Source organism: Tyto alba, unplaced genomic scaffold (assembly GCF_018691265.1).
Source record: "Tyto alba isolate M040663 unplaced genomic scaffold, T.alba_DEE_v4.0 Super-Scaffold_10, whole genome shotgun sequence".
Classification (NCBI taxonomy): Eukaryota; Metazoa; Chordata; class Aves; order Strigiformes; family Tytonidae; genus Tyto; species Tyto alba.
This window is the reverse complement of record NW_024881262.1, coordinates 19,036,280-19,058,064: the sequence shown is the minus strand read 5'-3', so window position 1 is coordinate 19,058,064 and position 21,785 is coordinate 19,036,280. Positions and strand designations below refer to the sequence as shown.

General features: G+C 41.5%; 3 protein-coding genes across 11 annotated transcripts in view; 2 read left to right on the top strand and 1 right to left on the bottom strand.

Annotated features, from left to right (window-relative positions):
• Window positions 1-152: 152 nt before the first annotated feature.
• LOC122153489 (WAS/WASL-interacting protein family member 2-like) lies at window positions 153-19,661 on the bottom strand. The gene is made up of 2 exons (XM_042793499.1): window positions 19,048-19,661; window positions 153-631 (listed from the first exon to the last, which is right to left on the bottom strand). The coding sequence occupies exons 1-2, from the start codon at window positions 19,659-19,661 to the stop codon at window positions 343-345; spliced, it is 903 nt and encodes a 300-aa protein (XP_042649433.1). The 3' UTR covers window positions 153-342.
• MRPL44 (mitochondrial ribosomal protein L44) lies at window positions 550-4,532 on the top strand. Its single transcript, XM_033005373.2, has 4 exons — window positions 550-914; window positions 1,281-1,749; window positions 2,780-2,958; window positions 4,195-4,532. The coding sequence occupies exons 1-4, from the start codon at window positions 727-729 to the stop codon at window positions 4,364-4,366; spliced, it is 1,008 nt and encodes a 335-aa protein (XP_032861264.2). The 5' UTR covers window positions 550-726; the 3' UTR covers window positions 4,367-4,532.
• Window positions 19,662-19,690: 29 nt separating the features above from the next.
• The window catches only part of AGFG1 (ArfGAP with FG repeats 1), a 35,410-nt gene continuing 33,315 nt past the window's right edge, over window positions 19,691-21,785 (top strand). For 4 of the 9 annotated variants that reach the window (XM_042793466.1, XM_042793458.1, XM_042793439.1 and 1 more), the window contains exon 1: window positions 19,693-20,114. In XM_042793466.1, the coding sequence (XP_042649400.1) occupies window positions 19,948-20,114 (167 nt within the window). In that variant the 5' untranslated portion in view covers window positions 19,693-19,947. Of the gene's footprint in view, window positions 20,115-21,785 lie in introns of all 9 variants that reach the window. The other 5 variants (XM_042793475.1, XM_042793483.1, XM_042793449.1 and 2 more) reach the window with 4 other exon arrangements.

Below are 21,785 nucleotides of genomic sequence, written 5' to 3'. Positions count from 1 at the left end.
GGCTCAGGAAGCGCACAGGCCTGGGAGGAGCTGGCGGGGCCCGACGGCTGCAGCCGCTGTCCTGGGCGCAGCGGGGCCGGGGGCTGAGGCCGGGCCCTGGGGAAGCGTGGGTCACACGCTGCCAGTCTCCACTAGCTATTTAGGGCGTTTGCTGGGCACCTTTTCTCACCATCGACGTCAAAAGCCTTTGTCTTTTAGTGAACAACAATGCGAAGGGCCTGCTTTGCACATTTCCTGTATTTTCAAGACTTTTGTACTATGACTTCTAAGCTAAAGGTGTAGCATATGAACTCTGATGATGCAAATGAGGGTTAGAGCTAGTAGAGGCTTTACAGAGTTGTATTAGTAACAGGGGGAAAGTGAAGCTGCTTTTAAAGGCACAGAATCAGACTTTGTTCTGCGGGTGGAAATGACACCCGAAGTGGGGACCCGACAAACGGTGCCTGGTGGAGGCCTCGTCCCGCGGCTCCCGCCGCCCTGTGCCACGGGCGGACACCGAGGGGCGGCGGGGCCCCGCGTCCTGCGCCCCCGTCCCGCGGGTGACGCCACTCTAGGACTCGCTGCAACCGGAGGAGCTGCGAGCTCGTAAGTGAAGACGCGGCTCTCCCCGAGGCTTCGCAGCAGCTGCCGCCTCCCGACCCGGGACGCGGGGCCGCCCCCATCCCGCAGCTTCCGCCGGAACTCGCGGGGCCGGGCAGCGCCCGGACCGCGCCTGCGCCCGCCGCCATGGCCGCCCGCCTGCTCCTGCGGGGGTCGCGGCGGCTGTGGGCCGGGCCCGCGCCCCGCGCCGCGCTCAGCACCGCGCCCAGCACCGCGCCCCGGCCCGCGCCCCGGCCCGCGCCCCACCGCGAGAAGAAGCGGTGGCTCCGCGCCTACTTGGAGCAGCAGCGGCTGTTGGCGCCGCCGCAGCGGCGGTGAGGCCCGGCCCGGCCTGGCCCGGCCGTCAGGAGCGGGCGGCGGAGGGGGGAGCGCACACACGCACACACACACACACACACGCACAGCGGGGCTCGGGGAGGGGAGTGCAACAGGCTGAGAAATGGGCATAAAGCAAAACGTTTTTAGCTCCGCGGGTCAGCCTGGCTCCGCTTTTGGACGTGTCAGGGGCCCGTCCTGTGGCAGGCAAGCCTATAGTGTTTGACACGAGGGCTTTTAAACGCTGGTTTTGATCTTCGCAAACAATTCCGTTTTTAATTTCCTTTCGATCATCTCAAAGGCGTGATGCTTGCAGTACAGGTAACTTCTTGTTCTGTTTCTAAATTTGTTTTCCATGTCTGTAGATCAGAGAAGCCCAACTGGGATTACCATGCAGAGATACAAGCTTTTAGCCACCGGCTACAGGAAAATTTTTCTTTGGATATTCTCAAGACTGCATTTGTTAATTCTTGTTATATTGAAAGTGAAGAGGCGAAACGCCGAGAACTTGGCCTAGACAAAGAAGCGGTTGCTCTGAATCTACAAGATAACAGTAAACTTGCTGAACAAGGGATGTCTTTTTCACGTTCTTACCTGACGCAGTGCTTTGAAGGTGCCTACCCAGATTTACCTGCAAAGGGGATAGGAGCACTTGTTGATTTTCTTACTAGTCAGGAACTTGTTTCTTATGTGGCTCAAAACCTGTCTATACAGGATCTGACGCTTTGCAAAGAGTTTCCTGTCCCACCAGATGTGCTCCAGAGGACATTCTTTGCTGTAATAGGAGCCTTGCTCGATAGCAGCGGGCCTGAGAAAACGGGGATCTTTGTCAGGGTAAGTCATTATTTATCATCTGTATTTTTTGTACTCAACAATAACATTGGCAGTTACAGGAAAAAAAAAGGTAAAATGAAATACTGTCTTGTACCTTGATGGCCAGAGATCCAGGGAGATTGGTAGAAGTTTGACAGTGCCTGTAACAAGACAATTTAACAATGAAGTCTTTTGGTTGGTGGTGGGGGTCGGGTGGGGTTTTGGCGGGGTTTGGATTTGTCGGTTCTTTTTTTTCTTTAAGAAGCACAGTTACATAAAATCATATTCCTCTAGTTTATAGTGGTGATATTTTAGTGTTTGCTGACACTTGCTAAAGGAAAGCATTATATTCCATGCACTTTAGTATCAAATAATGAAATTATTCTGTGTAAGGTCACAAATATCTTTAATTTTAAAAAATCCCATTTTATATAAAGTGGAGACTGCCTTCATAGGTTTTGAATATAGATGTGCAAGCACCTGAAAACATTTAATACAAAAATGTTCAATTAAAATGCAGCGTAACAAAGTAGTTTTAGCAGCTACTGTCCTTTCGGCCATCCTTTTCACTTATTTCTAATTTTGCAATGGAGAAATATGTGTTAAAACCATTGGGAGGTCTCTGTAAGAGTAAGCAGTGGTTAACAGGCAGGAGAGTGATCCGAACAGGTCAATGTCCTGTGGGTTTGCACGTTCCCTTCAACATGCTTGCAGAACTCTTCTGATGCACACAACTTCTTGCTTGGAAGCTCAGAGCTGTGCGCAAGCGTCGTTACAGCTCCTCTCTCGGGCCGGTGCTGTTCCCACCTTGGGCCTGGCTTTGCCATCCTCTGTCAGTGGGTGCGTCAGAAGCAGAGCTGCCGAGCGTGGCCGTGCTGGGTAGCGGTGCCCAGCTGTGACGGAGCACTGAGCCAGTTTTATCATTTGTTTCAACAATTTATTGTCAACTGTATTAAAGCCTCTTCATATTGTCATTTAATTAGGAGACACCAGAAGCTAGAGCCTTCATTACCTTTCCCATTAATTCTAACTTCTAAATGTTCTCGTTTAGGACTTTTTTATTCCCCAGCTGATTGGAAAAGACCTGTTTGAGATGTGGGAAGTTGTAAATCCTATGGGCTTACTAGTGGAAGAACTGACCAAGAGGAATATCTCTTCTCCAGAACCAAGAATTACCAGGCAGTTGGGCGTCAGCACGGTTCTACCACTGTATTTTGTTGGGTTGTACTGGTTAGTACAATATTAATTTAAAGTGAAATGGGTTTAAGGTGGGGAGGAGTGAAGATGATCTTTTACTTTTCTACTCCTGCTCTTTGGTCAAGTTAGTACAGGAAAGAAACGTTACAGCGACTTCCGTGTAAAATCAGCCATTTAAGCATGTTCCATAGCTTGCTGTAACGATGCATAAAAAGACAGTCTCTGACTAAAGCGCTTCAAAGTCTAAATCAGGCACAGGAAAGAGTGTGGGTGTATGTTCTGGGTGACCTGACAGAGGAACTTTGCAAATAGCATAACCGAATGGCTTTGGAGGGACCACAACTCTATCATCCAGAGCTTAGGGAAGGGTAGAGAGACACAGACATCAAAGAATGTGGGACTGAAGAGAGATTTATTTTCTCTTCCAGAGAAGGTTTTTAGTTTTCAAATCATGGGCACTGTAAACTAGGCAAAAGGAGTGTGTATCCAGGTAAGACTTGGGAAGTGCCATTCACCTCTGGTGCACTTGTCTCAGGTGTGGTCAGTGCTTGCCCAGAGGTAACATTGCTCCTCTGGAGCAGGACAGGACCTTCCTCCACCAAAACCCCCATCACTGTTGCTTTGCTAAATGAGCTGCAGATAAACGCATGGGGAGGTTGCCTTAACTTGTTCTGATTTATCATGTTTTGGTTTATATGCCTTCTAAGATTTATTATCTTATATAAGAGAAAGGAACTTTGCTTATTTTTCTTCTGGAATCCCTGGTGTCCCTTCACAAACTGTTCCTATTGAGTACCCATAGATGTTGCATAAACAGAGCTAAGTACATACATCATAACAGAGAACTTCTCTGTGAATCTTCTTGAAGAAGTTTTATAATGCTTTCTTGCTAGGGGAGGAGAAAAGACAGAAACATTTCACTTCTTTCTTTAAGCTAACCAGAGTAACTAATTTGCATATTCTTAACACAGCTAACAGACTGAGCACTGTAAAGAATCAGTGAGATGTTAGGTATCTAAATGAACAGAATAGTGCTCTTCCAGGAAACGGACACATTTCTGATTTGAATTTCCACTGCTGAATATGCAAATACTTATCTTTGCCGGAAAGACCAACGGAAATGTTTACATTGGTGTGTATATAGAAATTACCTCCAGTGTTCATAGACATTGGAGGAAAGAAATGTCTAGCAGCCCTTATTCATGATACACAGTAGTGCTCAGGATTTCACGATGAAAATAGTTTTAATTTTATTTTTTTTCCCCCAAGTGATAAGAAGATTATAGCTGAAGGTCCCGGTGAAACGCTGTTTGCTGCAGAGGAAGAAGCTGCCCGTGTGGCACTGCGGAAGCTGTATGGGTATACAGAGAACAGGAGACCTTGGGATTACTCAAAACCCAAACAAGGATTGGCAGCTGAAAAGGCTATCAGCAGTAACTAGATGATAAAAAGACATTTCTGTTTTCTCTGAAGAATTAGTGGCTTCCATGCTGAATATAGATGTATTTAGGAAAGCAACATTCAGTTTGGTTTTCTGATATTCAGTGCTTGAAACTTTCAAATCGAATATGGTATTAAAATAAATAAAGTCTTTTCCTTTTGCACAATGTTTAATATATGCTCATTTTCCTAAACATAACAAAATTACCCTTATTTGGAAATTTTGCCTTGTGGTTGAGAAGTTTTTCCATACGTCACAGGAGACCACTTTTAATGATGTTTAATAATGTGTGACAAAATCTCATGCTATAGAAAAAGTTTTCATGAATACTTCCTTGGAGAGTGTTTTGAGGGTATTGTTAATGAGTTGAGTACATATGCAACACAGGTCTTTGGATTGCACCTGGATTCATTTGTTCTTGACCTTTTAAAAGCATCAAATGTGATGTCAATGATACTGACACTTGGTGATCCAATTAAAAAAAAAAAAAAAGTGCAAATGGCACTTTTGAGGTCTTACTGCTTTCATAAAGATTTTGTTTGCTGAACACATTGGTTTCTATTGTTGGATCACACTGAAGGAGCATGTATTTTTAATTTTAAAATTGGTAAAAATTTCTCTATTGCAAAACTAGAAATAAATTAAAATAAGGATCATGAAGGCCTGAACCTAAAGAAATTGGAGAACATCATTTAAGGATAGGCTATAAGATAAGCTACAGCCTTATTGTTTCATTTTCTTCATTTTTCTCTTCTTGATACTTCTCCTGCTTAGTCCAGGTACTTAATTTTTCTCCTGTCTTTTGGCATCTTAATTTAAGTGGTTCTGTGACTGTTGGATTCAGTGAAATCTGTGTTTGTTTTGTTTGCACCATCTGTAGCTGTTCTAATGTCACTCCTAGTAAGTGGAAGGGCGCTTAGGATGAGCGATGTGCCTGTTAAATGTCATAGAAACTCAGTATGTGTACCAGATGACAGCAGATGCATGAGGACTGTGCCTCTTTTGGAATAACTGCCTTTAAAATTGAGTGAGAGTCTGTTACAAACTGGGACTGAGCCCTCTGAGGAAGAAAGGAAGAAGCAGAATGTAGAACAGTGGTTAAAGAAGTGAGCCCTGGTTGTAAAAAAAGACAACAGGTGAATGTGTCTTCACTGATCAGGGAAAAAAAAAAAAAGTGTGCAGGTGGCTGTTCAGGCAGGTTTGCTGTTCCTGTCTGGAACAACCTGCCTCCTTTGCCTTCGGCCCTGGTGGGGCTTTGCGTGAGGGGCACCTGGCAGCCAAAGGCCTGGGCTGCAGCCACAGCGGCTGGGCAGGCCTGGGGTACAGCGGCGCGGCCTGAGGAGGAGCTCTGACTCCAGTCTGCTCGATGGAAACAGATCTATTAATGTATTCAAGCAAAAGAACTGCTGTCTGCAGTTCGTGTGTGTCTTCAGTATTTGGTGTGACCTGCGTCTTAAGAGTGTACAAAACACTTGTGTGGCTGGGTAGCAGCGAAACCTTCTGTGTTCTGGCATGGGGGATTACGTGTGTGAAAGCTTGAATATAAAAAGGAGAGCAGAAAGATCAGTCTAGCATAAAATATGCATAAAATTTCTTGTGTTAAATGAAAATTCCAGCTAGGCAATCTATTATTGCTTATATAAGGAAAGCCAACAAGGTCACTATATTCCAGGGGAATAATAGCAAAATCTGAAAAGAGGATAGAAATTACTCATGCTATTTTTAGTTTCCAGATGAGGTATTTCTCTTACCTTTACCTATTTTAAAAGGACAATAGTCAAAGTGGGTTTTTTAATATCTGAAGTTTAATCTATCTACTATTTTTTAATGTACGTATTTATGTATTTCGAGAGAGGGAAAAGCAATTTTCTGGCAGTTTACCTTAAGAGAATATTTAAGATGTGCTTACTATAGCTTCACAGTTTGGAATATGGGCATAAGTCCTAGAAGTGGATTACTGAATATTATGCTGGAAAAAAACTGAGTAATGCAAGATAAATCAACTTATTGTGTAGTACCTGTATGGAATGCCTTGAGCTCAGATGGAAAGACAGTTTGAGGACATGGAAAGAAAGGACTGGGTTTTTATAGAAGTGTGAGTGAAAGGGGAGTTTTTATAAGAAAACACGTCCTATTTTCAACCTTCCAAAGGTCAGAAAGCATTTTATATGGTATCTGTGCTTTAATTTCTGGCACTCAAACATATATTTAAGGATTTATTGTTTTAGTAGTGGGATCATTTACATACTTCAGATTAATAACTTACCCACCCCCCCCCACCCCCCCCCCCCAATCAGTAGTCATAAACAATATCTAAGTGGTGTTTGAAGATTGGTTAGACTTACAGAAATTAGTATCTACAAAATCTGGTGAAAAGGGCAGCTTTTCTTCTACTATTTCACATAGGTTGTGAAATTTCATGGTAGTTTTGTTGTCTAAACAGTACTTTTGTAAGCTACTCACATTGTTTCTGACCCAGGTGCTGTGTACAAGTGCATTTACATTTCCCAGTGGTTGTTCCCTTCTTAAATCGCATTTATCTTTCTGAGAAGACAGTAGATCAAGCAGTCTGTCAATAATTGACAGAAAGTAATCAGGACGGTTTATTCTTGCAACCCATTGAACAACTCACTGATTATTGTTATGAATATTATATTTATGAACTTACTCAGCAGTAGAAAATATGTTCCTTAGCATTAGGGAGTTTTGGAGCAGGTTAACATCATCTCAAGAATCAACTTTGATTATGCTTTTCTGTATGCTACCTTTTAACCTTATCTGATGCAAGTTTTTCTGTTACTGTATTTGCATTTATCCTTCCTTTAACTCATTCAAACCTCATCTCATAATCAAGGATTTTTAAGTGAAAATTATAATTGGTAAACCAGAACACAAATAACAATATTTATACACTAATTTAAAATATGGTGTCAAGTGTATAATAACAGCTATGTTTTGACAAAAGTAGAGTGCTATATGCTAACCCTTTTTTTAACTTTCTTTTCCTTCTTGATCTTTGTATTAAATTGCATAAGTATGCTAATATACTTAGACACAGATATAAGTCGAATTATTAAATAAATAGGCTGCTAGTCATTAATCTGTTAAAAGCAATGGTATTTTTGCTATTGATTTTGGTCTAGACTTGGTTTTACTCCAAATGTTAAATAAATTCAGTGTGTGCATAGTCTTAGGTTACTCTGTTTCTGTCATCTAGATCCTTTGTCTTTTTATTGAAAGGGTTTTAAAAGTGATTTTGTTTTGAGAAAGGTAAGAGAAGTTCTACTGTACTGGTCCCAGCTAGGTAATTGGAGAAAAACTTCCTAATATGCTTTCATGGCCTTTTATTAAGTTACTTCTGTTCTCAGTATGTGCTTTTGCTCCTGTGTCTCGAGGTGTTCAGTAATGTGACTGAACACTCTATATTATCTCCCTGTTTTGAACTGCAGCTGCTTCTGGTAACAATAACCAGATAGTTGGTTGTACTTTTTTCTTTAAAAACAAAAAAAAAAACAAACCCAAAACCAAAAGTCCAGGAATAATTCTTGTGTTAATTGTTGCTGTGACTTAAAGGCAGGAGACTAAAATACAGTCACTTTACAGTTATCTCCATGTTAATTCAGAGTTTGAAATTGCTGTTGAAAAGTTGAAGCTTTTAAAATTTCTTATACGAAACTCTTGTTTTTTATGATAAATCAAAAATTTAAATAAGCTGCTCTGGTGTTATGTTGCTATAAAAAGCCATGAAGAATTCAAAACATCAAAAGATGTGTTGTCATTCTTTTTTGCAGGGCAGGAGGAGAGGGATGATGCAGTACAGAAACATTAGAAGAGCCCTACTTTTTCTTGTCCTTAACTTTACTGAATGCTGTGGCAAACTTTAAACAGGCTCTAAACTATTTGGTTTCTTTTACATCTAGGCTTTGAAGTTTAATATTAAGAGATGCATTTAGTATAGAGCAGCAAACATCTAAGGACAGATTGATTTTATCTTTTCAAATTGATTCCACTGATCTAGTTTTTAGCACTAATTTTGTGTGTTTACCATTTCAGCTTGTCTAAGAAATTGTTGGTAAATGAGGAATATAAAATGGTCACCAGTTGGTCAGTAAATAGCCACTGTTGTAGTGCAAAGTTGCACAGTGGATATGCGGTTGATCTGTGTGACAGAATCAGCGTTGGAGGCTGTCAGTGATTCTTTAAGTCACAGGGCGTACTGCAATGCAGCTCTTCATGGTGCACCTGAAAACTTGGGCTGGTCTTCTTTGGGAAATGGGTAGCTCTAGGGAGAAGGTAAACATTATCATACTTTTCTACTTTTGTGTAATAAGTTTAATGTTTTTGCCAGTCTGTGGCAGCTATGCTTGTGACTATGCTCTTGAACTTCCAGTTTTATGTTCAGATATGTTATCTGAATTACTACAGCGCATGTATTGTATGACTGTCGGGGAACTCCTGGATCATCAAGACAATCCATTACCATCATAACTATGTCATATGGTTCTTTTCCTAAACAGATTGAGCTCCAATTTGGAAGCATTAGATCTTTTGTTCCTGTTGCTGCAGATGGGGACAATTACTGCACCTCACGGTTCTGATATGGAGGTTAAAAATTATGCCTTACCTCTGCAAGTATTCATTGCTAATTGTGCTCACATGTTCTTATGCCAGTGTTCTTTATCAGAATAAATCTGATTTTACTGATGTTAAGAGAATTTTGCATTTAGTTCCAATGAGATGAACATTTCATTGAGTTTCAAAGATGCTTGAGGGTTCCATTTTATAGGGCATCTCAGCAGCTCTGCAGTCCTGTGTCTTCCCTAATAGGCTAGGATGTGTATATAAATCAGAGCAACATTTGTTTTTATAACTTGAGTAACTTATTTTAGATTAATCACTATCTGACATTTGTAGTGTAATACTCTTTGTCCTGAAAGCAGAATTTTTTTTTAAAGTACTAATTTTGGTACTTTATATGGGCAACCAGAATTAATTGCATCATAGGTGTGTCTATTAAAAAATGGTATTCTCAGTGGTCATTCAAATTACTTGGCAAATTTTTATGTAGCATTTCTAACTCTTAAAAACATGTGTGCTTGCAAAAAAAAAGTTCTGAAAGAATGTTTTGATATCCAGCTTCAAAGAAGCTATTTAACACTATTTAATGTGAGTTGTTTCCATAGAGAGAGACAGTAGTTAGCCATAGTCCTTCACTTATGGCAACAGATTCTAGTTTCATGATTCACACATATTTAGATAACTGTGGTTTGTCGATGCCAGTTTATTTGTCTCTTTCCGTAGGCTGTGGCTAGCACTTAGGCGAGGGAATAAGACAACACTTTGGAGGGGGGGAAAAAAAAAAAAAAAAGACATACATATTGGCATTTAGGAGATCACTACATGGCAAATCATTATTGCTTCTGTTACTGCTTTTATTACTTTAGGATGAACCTACCTTAGATACACACACCCGTATAGTTTCACTTCAAGACCCATGGCATTGCATATTTTTCTCCCAGCTGCTGGGAATCTGCACTGATGCTCTGTGTCCTGTGACTTCATGCATGATGTCAAAATAAGGTTAGTGATAATTTCTTTGACTCAGTCTGTGGTGCACGAACAGCAGGCAGGCTGCTGAAGTTCATGGAAATCTAGACCAGTGGCAAAACTGTCGATTCTTGCCAGGTTTCAGAGGTGGGTAATTTATTTCATGGTTTATTTATTTGACAGATTCTTGTTGAACTTGCCAGTTCTTAATTGGTTATTTCAATGAACTGCTGTGAGCTTGGCTGTAAGATCAAGTGTTTAGGAGATGATTATGGATCACATTGACTTTGGTTGATCTCGATACCTTGTGAGAGATAAAAATAGGCAATTTAAAAATAACAAGTCTGAACATTTTTTCTTAACTGGAGCACTATACTCATGATTTCCTAGTAACCAAAACCAGCAGGGACTAGATTATTTTTATTTATTTGTTTATTTATTTATTTAATGATGATGACGATGTATGGTAAAATTTGGAATAAGCTTCAAAATTTTCCTGGTTTGGCAGCTAGTGACAGAATCCACTCCTGAATTATCTGACTCTTACCAGATTCTTTTTAAAAACTGCAAGGAATGCTTTTCATACTTCAACATAATTTCAATTTTTGAAGCATAATGATACATCCTTTTAACGTGAAGATGTCATTCCAGAGAGTTCACACTGCCAAATGGTCATTTGGATTTCATTATACAGGGGATGGAACTGGCTGTAGAGAGGACCAAGGGCAAGTGTGGCCATTGCCTGGAAGTGCTAAGAGGCTCTAGCAAAGAAAGAAAATGCACAGCACTTCGGAGCAAAGCTGAGACTGTGGGCAATACTCTGAAAATTCATTGACTGTTATAATCAGTTTATAATGAGGATGAAATAGAAATAATTAAACCCTTTGACAGGTGGGTTTGTGCAGTGATCTCTATCAGCGATGGGGAGTAGGAGTCTAAAACGAGTTTATCCTGGCAAATGTCTAGGTTAGTAACAATGAAAACTTCATTCGTCACTATCAAACCTTTCTCTGTTGATCATTACTTTGCTTAAATTGTTTTATTTTTGGATGATTGCACTCATAATCCTAACTGAATTACCAAAGTTGTGGTCTGCACCTAGAGCCCGTGGTGCGGCGCGGAGTGGCAGCTGGTAGCTAATTGCCCAGCCGGGCACACACACGCCTCCTCCATCGCCTGCCTGCCTGTGCCAACATTTCGGTTGGGCGGTTATCTGTGCGCACAGAGGTGCGTGCGGGGAGGGAAAAATAAGCTGAGGGGTGGTTCTGGCACCAGAACAATATTTATAAGCTGGATATGAATACACTGAACCTGAAAAGTGGGAAAGCTGGACCCGAGGCAGTAAAGTACTGAGGTCTGAAACAGCCCCACACAAAGAGGGGTGGGATGTAAAATCCCCTGTATATTCATAAAGTGGATCTTGATAATTTAGGGAAGTCAGGGTAAACTTAGAGAGCTCTAAGTAAGTTATACTAACAGTGTAGCAAACTGTAGCAATTACAGGAGACTTAAATAAAAGTCCTAAATTGTAGTAAATACTGTGCTTACCTAATAGTTTCTGAAATACTTTTGTTTCCATATTTGTGACACTGTCAGGTTCCATATCCCTGCCAATTCTCCTAATCTGTGGTAGTCTGGAGGAACTTCTTTTAGTTTGTTTAATTTGTTTAAAAATCTCTTGCACATTGGAGGTTATTTTTCTCAAATTGCCATGTTTCTGTCAGTAAGATGCTGCTCTTTAATAATGAGGGTATTGCTGTGAGCAGACATAATCCCAAATTTTTCATTCACTGTGCTATTTCAGAGTATTTATTCATTCTCTTCCATTAACTCCCTTGTCCACAAACCAAACTGAAAAACAAAAAAAAAACAAAACAAAACAAGATTTTGTTCTAGTCAGGCTGCAGTAATGTTCTGGACATTTATTCTTTTCCAGTTGCCAAAACACACTATGTGAAATATTGCTATGCCTACCATGCCTTAATTGTTAATTTGTTTCTGTTTTTTTGTTTGTTTGTTTTTCATTTTGTTTTGTTTTATTTTGTTTGGGGTTTTGTTTTGTTTTTTAAATTTAATTTATTTAGGCATGTAACCAGTAAATATTAAATATTTCTGTCATGTCATGAAGAAAGCTTCTTTTTCATGTCAAATGGTTTTGGTTAAGTTACATGCTGATGAGCATTTCTCTTTTTCCTGTTGGTTACAAAAGAGTTTTTCTAATTGGCAAATACTTTCAAGATCTTCATTCTCAGTTGAAATTCACACACATTGTTTCAAAGAGACATGCCTGTCATTGCCACTTAACCAGAGAATGCATTCTTGAAAGAAATCTCGGTGTATTTTTTTAAACTGTATCTACAGCTATGGCTCGTGATGTTGAAAACAGTCAGTTCAAGGCAAGAAACTGCAGGTGCTCTTGCTGTACAGGGATTCACTTCTTGTTAAATTAATTATTCTAAACAATTTGAGGATTTGTCCTTTTACTTCCAAACTAAACGGCATAGAGAGAAAGGGCTAAAGTGTTATTAGTTTTAACAGTATTATTCCCATATAAGGATTGAGATTATGCTTCTCCTGCAGAGAATCTCCCTTACGGAGGATACTTGCAGCTACGAGGGATTATCCATATCTATTCACTGCAACTGCACTAGCTTGTGCTACGTTCTCCAGGTGATTTTGTGTTTGTTGTGCATCTTGATAGCGCACTTACTTTTAACCTGTTAATACTACCAGTCATAAAGCCCTTCTGTCTACAGTTTGGACAAGACAGATTCTCAGGGATTCATGGAAAAAATCTTGGTGACCATATCTCAGATTTTTAAATTACAGCAATGAGAAACATTACAATAAACTTGAAGGATCAGGTTTCCATTTGTAGTCGACTGCTAAAATATTTTCTTTCAGAAACAGGGTGACTGAAGAAATTTTCCTATATTAACATTACATAGCTTATTTTTTTTATTCTTCTGTTTGAATATCTGATATCTAAAAGCTCTGTTTCCCAAATTTCTGTGTTTTGTTATGTCTGTCTCCATTGCTTTATTCTAAGATACAGTTCTTTTTCATCCCACTTTGAATCCAAATGGATGTTTCCATGATTTTTAATTATTCTACTTGCTATAGTCACTGATTTGTTCGGTGCATTGTACAAAACTATTTATCAGGCAAGATCCAAAGACTGCTATACTGGAGTCACTGATTTACCATCTCAGTGTTTCAGATAATGGAGTGCATGATAGATATTTTGTGGCTTGTCTTGGCATCTTAGACTCATCCCACTTTTTCCTTTCTTTTTGACGTTTTTCATTCTTTATATATTCAGGCTGACTTAGAGAATTAGAAAGTTTTGGACCTGTTTTCTCTGTGTAGAATTGCAGTTGAAACCACTGCTTCAAGATTAACACAAGCACTGAAGGATGCCTGCTCCGAAGAGTTAATTCTACTACAGTGTTCCCCAAATCAGCCCTCAAGTGATGTTTATTAAAACAATTAAAATTTTATGCAAGTCTGAAGGAGAATACATGAGTTTTATAAAGTGTGGGCAAATTAAAAAACACCAGTTGAAAACATTACTTCTCCTCTCTCTTTCAGTATTTCCCTCACTGAAGATGCTTGTCAAATTACCTGTAATTCTTTTTGCCAAATCTAAGGCAGTTCCAAGAAGGCACTAACCAGTAGTATTTTCCACAAATTAGACTGACTAATCAATAATTTAGATTCATTAGTGGAAAGGAACAAAGGCCTCTTTTCATTCCCATGGGAGTTTTACAGAAAAGAGGCAGGACATGCTCGTCAATGAGTGGAAAAGGTACTGAAGAATTGAACTTGAAAATACACTGGGCTTTAAATACAAATCTCATTCATAGGTCAAGAAATAAGTTACGTTATATAAACTTTAATGTGAAAATTAAGTTGTTCCTGTTCAGAGAGCTGGGAGAGCATTTCCTGGTTTAGTACTTTATGTAGCCAAATACTACAGAAATTGTTGGTGTCTTAGATACCGGTTTAGTTTCTGTCTCTCCCTCTTCTAATTTAGAACCAAAAGTTAGACACAGATGAACTGTCTGTCTACCATCGAGGTCTATCTTTCAGCTCTTTGTCTCCTAAGGTCATTTGTTTGCTTCCTTCTCACTTTATTCATATCAATTCCACAACCTCTCTCTTCTACCTATAGGCTCTAGGCTGCCGTGCGTATTGCCAAGATTCCCATGGGCAGTTGCAGCAAATATAAAATATGATATGGCTTACATTATTTTTCTATTGCTGTTTATAGGATCAAATACGAGTATACTCCCTTTTCAGTTCAAAGGGTTCCGCTGTCCTCTGAAAGGATGCATGAAACAAATCATTTTACAAAAAGTCCTGTGATTTGTGGTACAGTTTATAAAGCAACATTCAACTACAGGATCTTATGGGATAATGATAAACCTATACAAGTCTAAATCAGTAACAAAAGCATTGGTACACACCCTAAAAAATAAAGATACTGTGAAGATGATTTTAAAAATAAAACGCGTTCACCTCGCATACAGGATATTCCTATGGCAGATGTTTTGCCTTCACTGCAACTGTATATAGGCATGTTCTTTCCACTACCTAGTCTGTGATTACAAACTGGAATATGATCTAGTACACTTAAGGCATGATGGAAATTCAAGAACTGTGTCAAATAAAAGGGCAAGGTTGAAATATTGATAACCTTTCAACATCACAGACCAAGCTAGAAAGCAGGAAGAAAATAATGGCTCCTCAGCTATCAAAATTTCTCACTAAAATTAAAAAAATGAAAAATTCTTGTAACTTTGGAACAAGTCAATCTGCTGAAATGTCCTCCCTGGATGTGAAAACCCCCTGTTGAACTAGACTGGATTACACTATGAGGTGGGACAATCCTGCACTCAAAAATCCCCCACTGGAAAAAAAAAAATCAAATCCATTCTTCATTGAGCACTGTGCCTGAAGGAACTTGTAAATCTTAAAACAGTAAAACAATTGTAATCTTTGGCAAGACAGGCTCACAAGGTTCCCTAGTAGTTCTAGTCCATCCAGGAGAGCACAGTGTTTAGTTAACAACTATATGCACAATTTAAGTAACATGGAAGCTGCTCAGTCTTCTGAACAGCTTTCTAAACAGCTAAAATCAAATAAGAGAATCTATTTTTTAAGTCTTATCAATTGATGTACTTTTTTTTTTTTTTTTTTTAGTTTCATGAGGTTAAAAAAAAAAAAAAGATGAAGAAAGCCTAAGGAGAGTATGTATTTCCATGAGAGAGATGTTAATAGTTTAGCTAACCTGAAAAACTGAAGAGAGGGAGGTGTATAGGATAACCAGTGCTACATGAGAGTCCATCCAGGAAATCTCAGTCCTTCCCATTGAAAAACTTCAAGTAGATTCAACTGAGCTACAAGGTAAAAGATTTTATTCAGACAAAAGGAACGATATTTTTAAAAACACTAACTTTATTGTGTCACTAATTCAATTAATTTAAATTCAGAATTTCCACTCAAATAATTTAGAAAAATTAATGCTGGCAAGAAGCTCATCTAAATTATCGTTTACAATGGAACCTTCATTCTTAGCAAGTGTCACCAAGAGCAGAACATCAAGATAAGAGGAAAGATATTTAAGGCTTTTTAACAACCTCTGATGTTGATCTGTTGTGTTAACTTTGGAAAGGCATTCTACACCTTTGTGGTCCTCTTCTTAAAACCCATCTGGTTTGTTTAGATTAATAGGAAAATTGTAGTTTACTTTGTAGCAAGGAGAGTATGTGCCTTGGCATTAATGCCTGATACCTGGCTCTACACAACTTCAATCTACCTCACTTGGAAACTGTAAAAGCAGTTCTACCAATAAAGATACAATTGATAGGTCATAAACTGTTGAGAGAGGAGTCTAAAAAAACAATTGCTTTATTCTGTCTATGTTTTTTTGGTCTTTTTGATACTTCCCACTCTTTTTGTGTGTCTCACCCCATACCTTCAACCCCCTCCATGTCATTCTCAGAGCCAGCAAGACAGCATGGCTGCTTTGAATCTTAGCCTTTCATTGCTGTGGTGGTTGAAAATCGCTTCCTACCCTACATTGCTCAAAATGAACTAGGTGTATGTCACACTAATAAAACATGGCGTTTAAAACAAACAAAGACCTCTAACTTGTGCATTACAAAAAAAAAAACAAGCTGATGTGACTGTGCCTTTGTATTGTGAGGTCTGTCTCCTATGAGCAGGACTACTGATCATTTACCTTTGCTACCATGTTAATGTCATAGCAGTGGGTGGGCAACATCAAAGGGAAATGGCATTTCAAATAAAAACAATTTTGTAATTCAATCATATTTGTCTGACCATTTCCTGCAGTTAAATTTTCTAGATTTAAATAACTGTCAACAATCAATAACTATTTTCATAAACATTACTATGACTTCTCTTGTTTTGATCTCTTGCTAAAATGCATCTATTCATTAACAAAAATCTACTGCTTAAATAAGGCCAGGCACAGATACGCTAATCTGACTGAATCTTTAGGATAACATATCACTGAACGTTCTTGCCAGATACACTTGCTGTGCTCTTTCTTAGCATTTTCAGGAAACCCTTCATGGACAGATATTGCAGTAGCAGTTGACCACAGATCCAACATACCTAATCCCAGGATTAATTTTGTATGCTCATCAGTGGTGAAGCAAGATGGATTTAATAGCCCATTAGTCTTTCAGCATGATAATTTTCATGTCACTTAGCCTGCTAGGTTAATTGCTTTAAAATGGATATTATTGACCTCAATCCTAGTGACAAACGGAGAAAGTCTTATTCATCTCTCAAATGTACATTCTTAGACTCTTGTTTCTTTTGGTCCTGACAATAAATCCCCTAGATCATGTACTTGTACATTATAATTTATACCCTATTAGCCCATATTTAAGGTCTTACTGAAGCAGTATCTTTCTGACATGACTGGGTTAACTTTTAAATTCTGTTTTTTTATGTAAAGAGAAATGTTGCAAGCATAAGAAATCATTGTTTTACTTCTTGTTAAGAAATTAATTTTAATGCTAAAAGCTGTAGCAGGTGGCAGCTGGGGTTAAGCACTTTTGGAATAAACAGCTGGCCAGTATATTTCCAACCACAAAAGACTGGTCATTAGGAGGAGGGAATGAAGAACAAATTTGGACAGAGCGGCTGTAGGAAAGGAAATTCAGATCATAGGGTAGAGAAACAGAAAAAAAAAATATCAGGAAAAAGAAAACCAAAGAGTAAAAGTGAAGAGTATTTTTTATTCACATGTATTATTTGAGGATTTTTTCCCCTTAGTAATTTAGAGAAAACACAAGCCGTCTGCTTTGAGGAAATCAGTGCTAGGTGTGAGCAGCAAAAAATGGAAAAATAGGGAGTGGAAAAGCTGAACAAGTTACATTATCGCTTTCAGGGAGGTGAAACAGGGCTGGAAGTTAATGTAGCCAGTTTTCAGTCCTATATATGTCAACAGTGTAACACATACATTTATACATAGGTAGCTGTATTTCTCAAACAACTGGTTCCTATGGGAAGCAAGATGGTACTATGTAGATGCTGGATTGTTGGAAACCAAGATTTGGAGCAGATGTGCTCACAGTCTCTAGAAGAACCCAAATCCCACAGATCTTACAGATATTTGCAAAAAGATGTATCCTCACAACTCTGAAGTTTCATTATGTAGGTTCCTGAGCTAAATCAGCTTTATAAGATATAGAATGGAGAGGTCTCATATTTTTAAAAAGCGATTTCTAAACCAAATTAATGTCAATAAAGCCACTAACATAAGCCAGCCTTGGTGCTGACCATGAATAACATCAGAACTGTTTCTTCATAAAACAAACTAGAGCCTGATCTACGTGTAACGTGAAATACATAAGACTCATACAGAACGCTGTGGTTGATTTAAACAGTACTAGGATCTTCACTGGGAGCGCAGTTCCACCTCTTAACGACAATGACAGCTTCAATGACAACGGTATCATTTTTATTAACAACTGTTCCTATGTGATATTCATGTAAGTACATTCTCGACACAAGTAGTTGAAGTTGGACATTCCCACCTCAGTTACAAAGCACCTTTGACTCTCACTGAAACAAAAACCAACCATATGTAGCAGATGTTGTGGCCAATCATTGCTCTCTAAAGTATTTTCCAGGAAAAAAAACCTTGTTTTTTAACCTTTAAACTTTTTTTTTTCTTAAATTTAGGTCATCTACTTGAGGTCATTTAGGTCATGGGCACACATCCAATGTTAGCATGTTTTGTAGAAGGCAAAAATCTGAAACCTTCTGAATAACAAGAACATCAGCATTTGAGAGAAAAGTGAAAAATTAGAGGAAGGCTTGAGAATTTGGTCCTTGTAAGACTAGAAATATTTCATGTTTACTTTTAAGAATGCTATTTAAGCATTTGTGATGATTTAATGATTTGGTGATGTTTATTTTTCACTATGAACAGCTCCTGCCTTCCATATTAGAAAAATTTGAGATCAGTGTATTATACTCTGGGTTTAAGACTTAGGACTGGTTGATCAGCTCATGAAAATCAGCACATCCAGAGAAATCAGAGGAGGAATGCCAAATTACTGATGCTGAACACCTAGTCCTAGATTTTTTTAAACTAAAACTATGAGGAAAATACAGCGGATCAGATCTTGCTCCTGCAAAAGCTAGTGCTAACATACATACTGACGTCAGAAGTGCAAAACTTGACCCTAAACACACAGCAGTGGGAATAATTTACCCTTAAAAGATTTTAATCACACACAGTGTTACCAGGAAGTTTTGCAAATTGAGTCACCAAATTATAAAGTACATTGATTTTTTTTTTTTTTTTTAAGTATTTTGCACTCTGTGGAAAAATATTCCTTTAGGCATATTTGTAAAGAACAAACGCGTATTTTGTAGATCAGCGACAGATTTGAGTTCAAGCCGGAGCCACGAGTTTCTCAAGGATATCAGCAGATATACATGACTGCTGTTTTGTTTCCTTTGATGAGGAAAGTGTCCAGTCGGGCACCGACAGCCAAATTCCCAAGGGCAAAATGAGCACTTTCCCTCTCCGCAACACCAAAAAAAAAAAAAAAAAGATAGACTCCTGACAATGTTCTCCTGACAACCCCCGCTGCTTTGTGGCCGTTCTCACCGAGCCCCGGCGAGGCACCGCAGCCGGCGGGGAGCCCCGGGCAGCCCTCGCTGGAGAGCGCTCCCCGCTTCGCACGACCCCCCGTGACTGAATGTTCAGACTTTGGGGAGGCGAGGGCAGTTTGGGGGGGGCGAGGTGAGCGTTTGTTGTGTTATGGCTCAGGCTTCCCCCCGCCGCCGCCAGCCGGCCCGAGCCCGCCCTCACGGCGTGGGGCTGAGGGGCGTGAGGAGACCGGCGGCCGCCGCCCCCAACGGCCGCGCCTCGCGCGCACCCCGGGGGCGCCGCTGGAGGGGCGACCCTCTCCTCCCTGAGGAAAAGCGAACCGAACATTGCGATGAACTTTTTCCGTTCGGATTCTCCACAGGACTCCGTGTGCGTGTGTCCCCTCCCTCGCTGTTCTCTCCGGCTCCTCGGGGAAAGCCCCCCACCCCGTCGGGTCACGCCAGGTGACACGGCCCCGCCGCAGGCGCCTTCCCGGGGCCGGGGGTCGCGGCGCGGGGGGAGTGCGTCCTCCCGCGCGAGAGGGGGCGCTGCCGGCGGCGAGCGCGTTCGGCTCCGCCGCTCCGCCATCTCCTCTGATCTCATAAAGGTGTCGCGCAGGTTCCGCCCGGGCTCGTCATTCAGCCGCCCCGGGCCTGGCGCCGCCGCCGCCCGCCCTCTCTCGCGGTGCTATCGGCCGGCGTCAAGCGGTGACCGCGCTCCCGCCCCGGCTTCTCGGCGGGCGCCGGTTCCCCTCCCCGCCACTTCCTCCCCCGCCCCCCTTCCCCCGCCCCGGCCCCCTCTCTCGCCGGCCGGGCCCCGGAGCGCCGCCGCCGCCGGGGTGTGAGCGGGGCCCGGCGCCGTGCCGGCCCGTCCCCTCGCCGGCGGGGCCATGGCCGCGAGCGCCAAGCGGAAGCAGGAGGAGAAGCACCTGAAGCTGCTGCGGGAGATGAGCAGCCTCCCGCCCAACCGCAAGTGCTTCGACTGCGACCAGCGCGGCCCCACCTACACCGACATGACGGTGGGCAGCTTCGTGTGCACCTCCTGCTCCGGCATCCTGTGAGTGCGGGCGGCGGGGGAGAGGGAGGGCGGCCCCGGGGCCGGCGGGCTCACCGCCGCCCCTGCCCGGCCCCCTGGGCTCGCCGGGCCGGCGGCGGGGAAGCGAGCCGCGCCGCGGGGGGTAGCGCCGCGCCTTTGGGCTCGCTGCGCCGGCCGTTCCCCGCTCCTTGGGCTTCCCCTTCCTTCTCGCCGCACGGCAGCGGCGGGCTGCCGGGTCCGCCACGTCGGAGGGGAGCGAGCGGCGGGCTTTACCGGGGAGGGGGCGGCAGTCGGGAGGCTTCACTAAAAATCCCCGTCGGAGCCCCCGGTCCGGGCCATGGCGGTTGCTGCCCGGGGTGTGCGTGTGTGTGGGGGGGAGCTCCTCCATCCCCTGGCCGCGCCCGGAGGGGTGTTTTCCCGCACGTAGGGTATGTAAGCGCTTGCCTACGGCACGCACGTGAATGGGGGGAGCACCGCCACCCCCCCGGAAATCGTGGAAAGTCTAGGTAATTAAACAAGCGTTTGGAGAATACTTCTGGAAAGGGGAGGGGGCATATGGCTCAACAGTTCGTTTCGTGACAGTCCTGAAGATGTGGGGAGACTAACTCTACCGTGAATACTGAGTTTAGCGTTTAAAAATCGTACTTCGGTGTTAAATGAAATCACCAGTTTATCCTTTTGTGTATCAAATTACGCTTGATCGTAGTTTGTAAGGCAACTCTCTAAACTCTAGTTTAGAGGATAGACTCTAGCTTTAATAGTTTAATATACTTGATTGGAGAAGTAGTAGAAAGCGTTTTCTACAGTACATCTGTTACTTCCTACAAACTATATATATAAATCTTGGAAAGGGATTGGCTCTGTTAAAGTGGATTGCATTTTTCCTGTTCCTCATTCCTGCATGGGCCTCCCCACTACTTCTCCTCCCTTTTCCACCCTTCCTCGTCCGAGATGATGTGTATGAAACTAAAAGTTGAGATGAGTCAGTTCTGAATTTGTTACATATACATAACTGGGGGGGGTGGGGGGGGGGGGTGGGGGAGAAGGTCCTCCTGTCTTCAGTGCTACTCTTTCCATAGTTAAATGTTTGCTTGTTTATGTTTCTGTGGCATTGTGCTTATGGAATGGAGCAGAATCAAAGAGTGACCAAAGTGAGTAACAAATAGTATGTCAAAGGCTACAGATTTGTGTTCATAAGGGTTTGAGTTCATGAAAGGCTTTCAGAAGCCTGAACTAATTTCTTTCCCCTTACTAAGAGGGACTAAGTACCCCACACAGGCCTTCCGAGTAAGGTCTGGTGTTTTAAAACAAAGTTGATAATTACGTTGAGATTCAAAACAAAGCAAACGTGTTAGTTCTGTGCTGAATTTACATGGAACAACCTGCCTTTTATACTGCTAGACAGCTAATTAGTCTTTTTTTTTTTCCTTCTACTTTTTGTAGACTTTTGAACGGGCTTGACGCAAATACAGAAAACACATTCAGGTTGTGCAATTGAGAAGAGACTCTAGTTTTTGACATATACATGCTACTTAATCAGCCAGCTCTGGCTATTGTTTGCTCTGTTAGCAAACTGTTGTTTGTGCTGGCATGTGAAACTATTTTAAGCTACTGCACAGAGCTTATTTAATGGTTGCACATGTTTTTACTGGTTAAACTGACAGCATGATAAAACTGCTCCATGAGAACATC

Bases quoted from the DNA above. Each gene is read 5' to 3' on its own strand.
- MRPL44 (XM_033005373.2), top strand. From the start codon at position 727: ATGGCCGCCCGCCTGCTCCTGCGGGGGTCGCGGCGGCTGTGGGCCGGG. The intron at 1,750-2,779 runs GTAAGTCATTAT...GTTCTCGTTTAG, and splicing joins AAACGGGGATCTTTGTCAGG to GACTTTTTTATTCCCCAGCT. The intron at 2,959-4,194 runs GTTAGTACAATA...TTTTCCCCCAAG, and splicing joins TATTTTGTTGGGTTGTACTG to TGATAAGAAGATTATAGCTG.
- LOC122153489 (XM_042793499.1), bottom strand. From the start codon at position 19,661: ATGAGATCAGAGGAGATGGCGGAGCGGCGGAGCCGAACGCGCTCGCCG. The intron at 632-19,047 runs GTCAGGAGAACA...CCGGGTCGGGAG, and splicing joins GCCACAAAGCAGCGGGGGTT to GCGGCAGCTGCTGCGAAGCC.